We start from the raw sequence: 8,960 nt of genomic DNA on the forward strand, positions 1-8,960 counted from the left end.
ACGGTGAAGATAAGATTTTCCCAGGAGTAATCTGTGCTAGCAGGAACACTGAGCTCCCAGGCAATGCAAGTGTTCTAGAAGAGATGGAGGAACATTCAACCGCAAGGACATGCCATAAAGGATTTTTGTAGCAAGAGTGCAACCACACCAAAAGACTTCTCATTGTATTTCCCAGTTTCTGACTCCATATACCTGCAGGCCACATCCACCAATTCTCCAGAGATCCAAGGGAGCCTTTTGGACACCAAGCACTGGGTCTTCTTTAGGGAGTCTTTAGGGATATGAAGAGTGTGGCATATGTGAACCCACAGTTCATGATGAGGTAGAGAGACTAATACAGGGCTACCGCAGGGGGAAGGTGGGAATGGGGTAGCTGCAAGTTAGACCAGAGTAAATTCCATGTCAAATCAGTGAAGACCAAGAGAAGAAAACAAGAGGTCAGGAAGTTTCCCCCAAAGTCCTTCACCAATTGATGAGCTACCCAGTCCTTGTGCCTCACCTTCCACCTGGCCCTGATCAGTTTCATTCCTAGCATGTGAATAAGAAAATACCAGCAAGTACTATTTGATTTTATCTGCCTTTTCCACAAAGAAATCAGACCCCCGTGGGCAGTCTTTCTCGCTCACTGATGTATTCTGAACCACAAAAGGGGATCAACAAATGTTTATGGAAAGAATGAGAAGAGTAGGAATTGTCTTAAAGTGGAATATGCGACCCGGATTAATGGTTCCTGGATTAAGTTTAATATAAAATCCTTAAAGTTTAAGAGATCACGTCTCGGTAATACGTGCATCAGCCCAAATTTAGACCTGTTTTTTTCCATTGAATGCAAATCCGAGATTGTCTGCCCATGTTTTGTTAGTTCTAAAAAGAAATATTTTCCAGAAATCTAAAGTAAAGTAGTTCTAATTTGTGAAGGACCCAAGAGGAACAGCCCAGTCTGGGCCCAGCAGGGGATCCTATGAACATGTTGAAGAGAGGTGACAGGAGAAAAGAGAAGAAGAAATGATGAGAGAGAGAGAGAGGTGATATGAGGATGTGGGGGCAGGTCACTCATGTTTCTTGTGTGCTTTACCTTATTTAACCCCTCGGTAATACCACTGACGGAGTTAGGACCATTTCAGTCTCAGTGATACACTTGTGTGAGGACGAGTGATCGAGTGTTATGGTGGAGAGTCTCAACAAGGGGTGCTGGGGCAGTGCCATCAGACTCACAAACAGGGGGCAAGGTGGATATTAATTAAGAATCTACAATGTGTCAGGTGCTGTTGAGAACAAATAGAAAGGATCTTGTTTGCCACCTCTGCTGCCATGTTTTGCTGGCCACCAGCTAAGGTCAAGATAGACCCAGTTTTGTGGGGCTTGAAGTTTCAATTGTCTTTTTTTTTTTTTTTTTTTAAGGAGGGATTCTTTAAGAAAAAGAATGTAAATTTAAAAAAAAAATAAGAGGTGAAAGACAGAGCCTTAAGGGGTTCTGAAGCTTAGGCTTTATAGTAAATCTGACTGTGGCTATAGTGTTAGTTCATCAATCAAGTTAACATAAAAAAGTGTCACAGTGGTGCCTCCAAAATGCTCATTTTGGAAATCAGGGGACCATAAGGGACAAGATGGAATCAAAGTGGAAAAGTCAAACACCCAGCTCAAACTAGCCCACATAGTTCTGTTTTAATAATGAATGAAAAGATGATTTCAAAGGAGTTTGTTTTTATTCCCTTGTTTATAAAAATTCCCTTTTTGTTAGAATAGTTCAAAAAGAAAAGGTTTTTTTTTTTTTTTGAGTGCAATAAACAAATAACCTTGGGTCTAAATTCAAGCCTTTTCTGTTGTGGAGGACTCTTTTCTAGCTTGACAACCAGGGTGTTATTGTTGCTAGAGTGATAAGCTCTGTGTTTCTGGATTTAGAGCGAAAATTCCCTCTATTTTATAATCTGGTAATATGAGGCTTTGCCTGTATTTGGTGGAGAGGAGTAACTGACGTTCTGAAGAATTCTCTCCCTGCACTCCAGGGTCTCCTGAATTTTATTGTGTATCAGAGCCACTTGGGGACCTTGTGACAACCCTTTTTCCTGAGTGTCACTCACTGAATTCTAATACAAAAGGATTGCTGTGCAGATCAAGAGAGTCGGATGCTGTGGATTCCTAGACTATTCCTAGCCCCAGATCACACCAATAACAACCCTATTACATGGAAGAGTGATTGTAAACATTCTTGGCAAAAGGCAAACTGAGGCACAGGCAAGTCAAGCCACTTGCCTTAGATCACCTAACAAGTTTACGTCTGCATAGAGCAGTTGGCTCTAAGAAGGCCCACCTTGGGCCTCTATTGTAGAAAAAGAAAGAACAGTCCAGCAAACAGTACAGATTTGGTAGGGAAGGGGGCGGTCATGGTGGGACAGTAGTGAACACCACGGAGTCTTTTTAATAGGAATGTGTGTGTGTGTGTGTGTGTGTGTGTGTGTGTGAGAGAGAGAGAGAGAGAGAGAGAGAGAGAGAGAGAAACTGTGGGTGTAAGCGAATAGAAGCTCTGGCACAAACTAGGAGCAGAATCTGATGTCTGCCGGGGTAGGGAGGGATTTGCATAGTCCCCCGCAGATCACAGGCCCTCAATCAGTGTTTGTTGAAGGAATTTGCAAAGGGGCCCGAGTCCTAATGTTGTCCCGATTTGATAACTACCATTTTCCTGGTTGCCATGATCCTGCCTTGGGATGCAGGCCAGGGATCCAAACAGCAGAAGCAGAGGGCCTGGTGCTGCTGAAGACTGTCAGAGACAGGCCCAGTGGTAAAACCAGCCCCAGGTGGTGCAGGCAACTCACCTTCTTAGACACACCTCCCCCATTAGCTGGGGGAGGGGGGCCGAGAGGAGAGGGGAGGGAAGGAGTGATTTCATCTGTTTAATGAAAAATGACCTGAAGGTTTCTCTGAACCTGGAAACTCCCCATCAGATTGGGGCCAAGGAAAACAGGATTAGGTTCTATTTCTTCTAGGATGGCTTTGCATCTGCTCAGAATGAGTTAAACTGAAGGGAACAGAAAAATAAGGTCATCTCCTCCCATTGTCTCTGCAGAGAAATCCGGAAAGACCTGAATCATTTGATGGGTTAACACGACAGGCTTCCCTCTGGTCCCCTGCAGACCCACTTTTGGGCACCCCACTTCTGTGGTGTGTGTTCACAGTAACAAGATAAAGTTTGCCATATGGTGTTCAGACGAGGGAAGTCACCCCCTCTGGCATTGTGTCTCCGGACAAGCTGCTGATTTCTGGTCTAATATTCGGATTCCCTCTGACCTCCACCAGGGAACAGCTTTCCCTGTAAAGCACAAGGTTAAAACCACAAGCATTTTGCCAGAGTGGGCAACTCCTGACATGTCTTTCTCTGTGTCACCCATTAGGGTGGCACTTTCTGTGATGCGTGTCCTTAGAGTCTGGGGGGTGCATAGTCTCTTCCTCAGTGACTGTCAGGACTGTGGAAGCTTGGGAAAGCAAAAACACCAGTGGTGGGCATTTTATAATCTTATTAGTGCTTTAATTCCTCCAATCACCCTTTTAACTACAGAAGCAGATAAATAAATCCATAGGTCCATTTTCTTTTTAATGCAATGTATATTTATTGTAAACAATAATATACAAAAAAAAAAAAAGGAAGGAAAGGTAAGTTTCACAGAGAGAACAAAAGGTTTGGAGGGAAACAACAAGCGGAACAAACAACACAAACACAAACCAAACCTTACCTAAAGAGAAAATATGATTTTAAATGTCGGGTTTCTTAAGTTACAGAAATATTTTTTTTTTTAAAAAAAGATCTGCTTTTATACAGAAATTGAAAGATGCCATATTATAAGAGTGCTTTAAGATTTTATTCTACTGACTCTGACTTCTAAAACTGTTAATATATCTTTTTCTTAAATAAAAAAAAAAAGTCTGCTGTCTTTTTTAAAAAGCAATCCTCAAACTCTAGCCACAGCAGTAATCAAAGATTAAGGTCTGTCAGTGGGCTGATTCCTTTTCTGCATCTTCTGTCTCTGCAAGAGAAGTGCAGGGGAATACATGACACTTGCTTGCATTATTTTGTGTACACACACACACACACACACACACACACACATACATACACACACACACATACACACACACACACACACACACACACACACACACACACACACAATTTAGGCAGCCCAAAGATCTGTGGCAGAAAACACTGCAAATGACTCAGTGATACACTACATTTGCAACCTCTCATTTGTACAAAAGAGAAACAAGTTTCCAGTTTGTTTTCAACAAAAACAACAAAGAGAGAGAGAAAAAAAAAAAAAAAAAAAACCAGGACGGACAAAAAGGCATTTGTACAAATCTAGGATGAGAAATCCAAAGAAACTTGCTTTTAATAATAAAAAAAGATTAAAGAGATAAATAAAAAAAAAACTGGTTACAGTTAAGAACATAATTTAACAACAGATGACCATACCCTTTGAGGAAGGCTCCAACAACCTATTTTAAAAGACAGTAAATAAAAATTAAAAAAAAAAAAGGAGGAAGATTTTCTTTTCTTAATTAAAACCTCTCCTTACAAAATAAATAATTTTAGCACGTGGAATGTCTTGAAGGTTAACTGCTGGTGTTCAGAGAGGCACAGGTGATGTCTGAGCAAACAGACTCCAGCATCTGTGGTCCACATGGGCCAGGCAGGCAACCAGGGGGGCAGTGCACTGGGGCACTTCTTAGCTGCTGTTACATTCCCCAAACAGACCCCTTCTCCTTTGCTCACCTTTCACTTCTGTCTTAAGACTGCAGGGAACAAGCAAAGGCAGGAGGACACCTGCTAAATAGAGCGCAAGTATTGCCAGCAGCATGATTTTAAGGCTCAAGGTGTTTCCCTCTTGTTTAAAATATATATATAGGATAAAGCTTACCAAATGCTTCCTAGACTATTTATTTACTCTATTTGCAAAATAAGGCTTTCATTATTTCTTTAAGGCAGCTCCTCCTTGAATTGGAAAGCCTGAGGAATTAAGCAAAGCTTACCCCCAAAACTGATCACATAACACAATTCTGCTTATCTTTTTTATGTTAATATTATGACACACTTTTTAAAACTTTTTTTTCTATCTTTTTTTTCTTTTTTTTGTAGGAGAATGCAAATCTGTACAAAAATACTCTGGTTGCAAGAAAAGCTAGGGCATACTGTTCAACTAAGAGTAGTTTAGCTGTTGGAAAAATAAGAGCATTTAATTTTTTATCTAAAAATATGTATAAATCCCCTCAAAATGGTAATGAATCATACACAGTACATACTAAAAATATTTAAAATAGAGAATATTCCTCACAGAGGACTTTTTTTTTCTTTAATTACTGCTAAAAAATAATTACAAAGTCCAAACTGGCAGGGAGAATTGAGCAAACTGGTCGCACGCAGGACTCTCCGTCATTCTCCACACTTGCTCGGAAGTTTAAGTCCGGTTTCTCTTCAATGCTGCTGGTCCATCTAGCCAAGAGTGGCCTGGCCACTGATTCACAACAAGTTGGTACTGCGTTTGGATAGGTAACATTTCTGTCTTGGAATGTGAGTACGAGTTGCCTTTAGCTTAAGTGTCTTTAAGAGAACAGGAAAAAAAAATGTCCAAAGGAAATTCTGCTTGCTTATTTATTTCTTGGATTATTTGTATGATCATCTCGGCCATCATCGCCCTTTGTTTAAGGTCTCCTTATGGTCTGGTGAGCTGTGTGTAGACGGGTTGTTCCCAGTGCTGAGGGCTGTGGGTCTGCGGGATGGACGGGACCCCCGAGGTGTCGGCAATGGGGGTGTACATGGGGCGCTGGGCGGGGTTCATGTAGGTGAAAGTGGAGTAGAGACCAGAGCCCTGGCCCGCTGCGTGGCTGTAGTAGGAGCCCGAGTTCTGGTGGTCGGTGTAGTCGTACTGCGAGCGGGTGATGGGCGGGTAGGAGGGGCTGTAGTGAGGGAGGTTGAAAGGGCTGTAAGCAATCTGCTGCGGCGAGTGCTGCTGCTGCTCGCTGTAATGGCTGGGGCTCAGCTGCTCCGTCTTGATGTGGGTTCTCTGGGACTGCCCAGGCTCGCTGCTCAGCGTGGTCAGCGTATGAGCCTGCTGCTGCTGTGGGGGCGCTGCCTGCTGCGGTGGGGGCGCCGCCTGCTGCTGCGGGGGTGCCTGGGGGGCTTGAGGGGCCTGCGGGGGCTGCTGCGGGGGCGGCGGTGGTGCCTGCTGCTTGGACATCCACCCGTGGCCGGCGCCGGCGGATGTCGCTGCGGTGCTGCTGATACCATAGCTGCCGGTGTAGGTGACCTGGCCATGCGTGGCCGGCACCCCCGGGTGGCCATTGGGCGGCAGGTACTGGTCAAATTCATTGACATCGAAGGTCTCAATGTTGGAGATGACGTCGCTACTCAGCTCGCCGATGTCCACATCACGGAAGTCGATGGGGGGCTGTCTGCCTCCCTCTGGCAGGGGGCGCCCCTCTCGCTTCAGGTCAGCCTTGCCCGGCTGCACGTCGGTTTTGGGGGTGGTGGGTGGAGTCGGTGGGCCCTGGGATTGACCTGCAGGAAATAAAAGAAAAAGAAGGGGAAAGTCAACGAGGGCTGTGCAGAGGCCTTAGTCTTAGGAACCTTCCTGGGACCCTCCCTTGTTGCTAAGGTGTAATAAGGACCCGCGCAGGAGCGGGGAGGGCGCTGCACCAAAGATAAGTCGCCAAATGATTAACCTGCGGGTACACACTTAGCAGCCTCCTTTTATCAGGGGAAGGTCTGAGGCCCCAAGGGTACGGAAGACCAAATTGCTACTTGTAGAAGAGCGGCTGTGTGTGCTTTTGGGGTGGGGAGCAAAGAAACGAAGAGGGTAAGTTCGTAAAGTTGTAAAGGCATTTTACTTAGCAATAAAAAAAATTACTCTTAGGATGCCGGGACTAAGCTGGTGCGCACGTGTGTATGTGTGCATGTGTGTGCTGGGACCCTGGGCAGCATGGGGAACGGGATAGGTGCAAAGGTTAGGGCTTCCCGTCTGGGGAGCACAAATTCCCCCAATAGAACCTCCTAGGAGGGTGGGTGGTGCGGCTGGGTATGTGCCCAGTGGGGGGGCTGCGGGTGGCTTGGCCTGGAGCCGGGGTGGGACTCACCCGAGTGCTCACCAGGGGAATGCACTTCGCTCATGCCCGAGGAGGAGTGCGGTGAGTCGGCCTGCAGCGCCTTGAAGATGGCGTTGGGAGAAATGTGCGTCTGCTCGGTGGCCTCCTCGGCCTCGGCCTGCCCATTTTTCACCGACTTCCTCCGCCGTGGCTGGTACTTGTAGTCCGGGTGGTCCTTCTTGTGTTGCACGCGTAGCCGCTCTGCTTCCTCCACGAAGGGCCGCTTCTCGCTCTCGTTGAGCAGTCTGGGGGGGGGGGAGCGCAGATAAAAAGAGGGGGAAGTCAGTGAACTCAGCAAGGTGTCAGGCCCCCACCACCCCGCCACCTTCGTACACATCCTCCTGTCCCTGTCTTCCAGTCAATGTTATAGCACGCAACTTTTTTTTTTTTTAAGTAAAAGTAAAAGCAAAGAAAATTTTGAGTTCTTGTAGTCCGACCTGAGAGGTCACTCCTCGCGCCCCACCCCCTCTCCTTCTATTTTGGAAACCCCGGAGAGGAAAGCAGCTCCCCACTGCTGTCGCTCTGAAATCTTTGCTACGGGAGTTATGCGCCCCCCCCCCCAAAAAAAGAACTTTCCGGAAAATTACTTAAGCTGGAGAAGTTTTCCCCAACTCCCAATCCCCATTCCCAGCAACCTCCCTCCTTCCCCCATTCCTGCCAGGGGTCTCTTCTAGCCTCAGCCCCCCCTCTCCCCCATCTCCTGGAGTGTCGGCTGCACGAAAGGGTGCAGTTCCCGGGAGGGTGAGGCAACCCCCCACCACCATTTAACTCCAAGGCGACTAGCTGGCATTGCCCTCCTCCTGTCCTCTAAAAGCCTGTCCTCAGCTGTCTCCCCTCGAATCTCAAGAACTTGGTCCAATTTAGAGCCAAAGTAACCACCCCCCTTCCTCCGCGCGCGCTGGCTTCGGGAACGGCAACTCCCTGCCGTGGGGGGCGGGGCAAGGACCTTCAGCCCTGGCCAGCACCCCCAGCTGCAGCGGAGCCCACCCCACCGCCGGGCCCTACCTCCAGAGCTTGCCCAGCGTCTTGCTGAGCTCCGCGTTGTGCAGGTGCGGGTACTGGTCGGCCAGCTTCCTGCGCGCCGCCTGCGCCCACACCATAAAGGCGTTCATGGGCCGCTTGACGTGCGGTTTGTTCTTGCTGGAGCCGTTGACGCGTACCGGCATGGGCACCAGGGTCCAGTCGTAGCCCTTGAGCACCTGGCTGACCGCCTCGCGGATGCACACAGGGAACTTGTCCTCTTCGCTTTCCTTCTTAAGGTCCGGCTCGCCCTTGGGGAATGTGTTTTCCTGGGGCCGCGTGTTCTCGGTGTCGGAGCCGGAGCCTGATGGGCAGGGCGAGCCAGCCGAGTCCTCGGACATGGTGGGGCTGGGAGCGCCGGACAGGCCCTTCTCCTGCTCGTCGGTCATCTTCATGAAGGGGTCCAGGAGATTCATACGCAGGCCCGGGGCAGGGGGCGGGAGGCCGGGAAAGGCGAGAAGCCGCGGCGGCTCGGGGACTCGCGCGGGCTCCTCTCCCCTCGGCTGCCCGGACGCGGACGCGGAGCGAGCGGCTCCCAAGAAGTTGGCGCGTCACCTGGCTGCAGCAGCGAGCACTTAGCTAGGCGATGGGTGGCGGGTCCGCAGCTGCCCGCTCCAAATGGGGAAGACGAATTGGAGAGGAAGAGAAGAGAAGAAAGCAAAAGTGGGGCACTTGCACCCCTTCGCTTCTCCTCCTGCCAAGGAAAGTTCCCGGGGTGAAACTGGTGAGTCGCCGCGACACTGAAGTTTGCAGTCAGTTCCGAGCTCGGCTCTCGGCTCTCCAACTCCCAGCCCCGGGTCTCTTTAATA

At 48.3% G+C, this 8,960-nt stretch overlaps 1 protein-coding gene across 2 annotated transcripts; it reads right to left on the reverse strand.

The window, feature by feature from the left end:
• Positions 1–4,131: 4,131 nt before the first annotated feature.
• Positions 4,132–8,951, reverse strand: Sox9 (SRY-box transcription factor 9). Of its 2 annotated transcripts, none has more exons than XM_005335986.5 (3): positions 8,137–8,951; positions 7,135–7,376; positions 4,132–6,547 (listed from the first exon to the last, which is right to left on the reverse strand). In XM_005335986.5, the coding sequence occupies exons 1-3, from the start codon at positions 8,565–8,567 to the stop codon at positions 5,703–5,705; spliced, it is 1,518 nt and encodes a 505-aa protein (XP_005336043.1). In that variant the 5' UTR covers positions 8,568–8,951; the 3' UTR covers positions 4,132–5,702. The 2 variants fall into 2 exon arrangements, with proteins under 2 accessions (XP_005336043.1, XP_005336044.1); XM_005335987.5 differs by having other exon boundaries at positions 7,123–7,376.
• Between the last annotated feature and the right edge of the window lie 9 nt (positions 8,952–8,960).

The sequence above is a fragment of the Ictidomys tridecemlineatus genome, chromosome 3 (assembly GCF_052094955.1).
Source record: "Ictidomys tridecemlineatus isolate mIctTri1 chromosome 3, mIctTri1.hap1, whole genome shotgun sequence".
Taxonomy (NCBI): Eukaryota; Metazoa; Chordata; class Mammalia; order Rodentia; family Sciuridae; genus Ictidomys; species Ictidomys tridecemlineatus.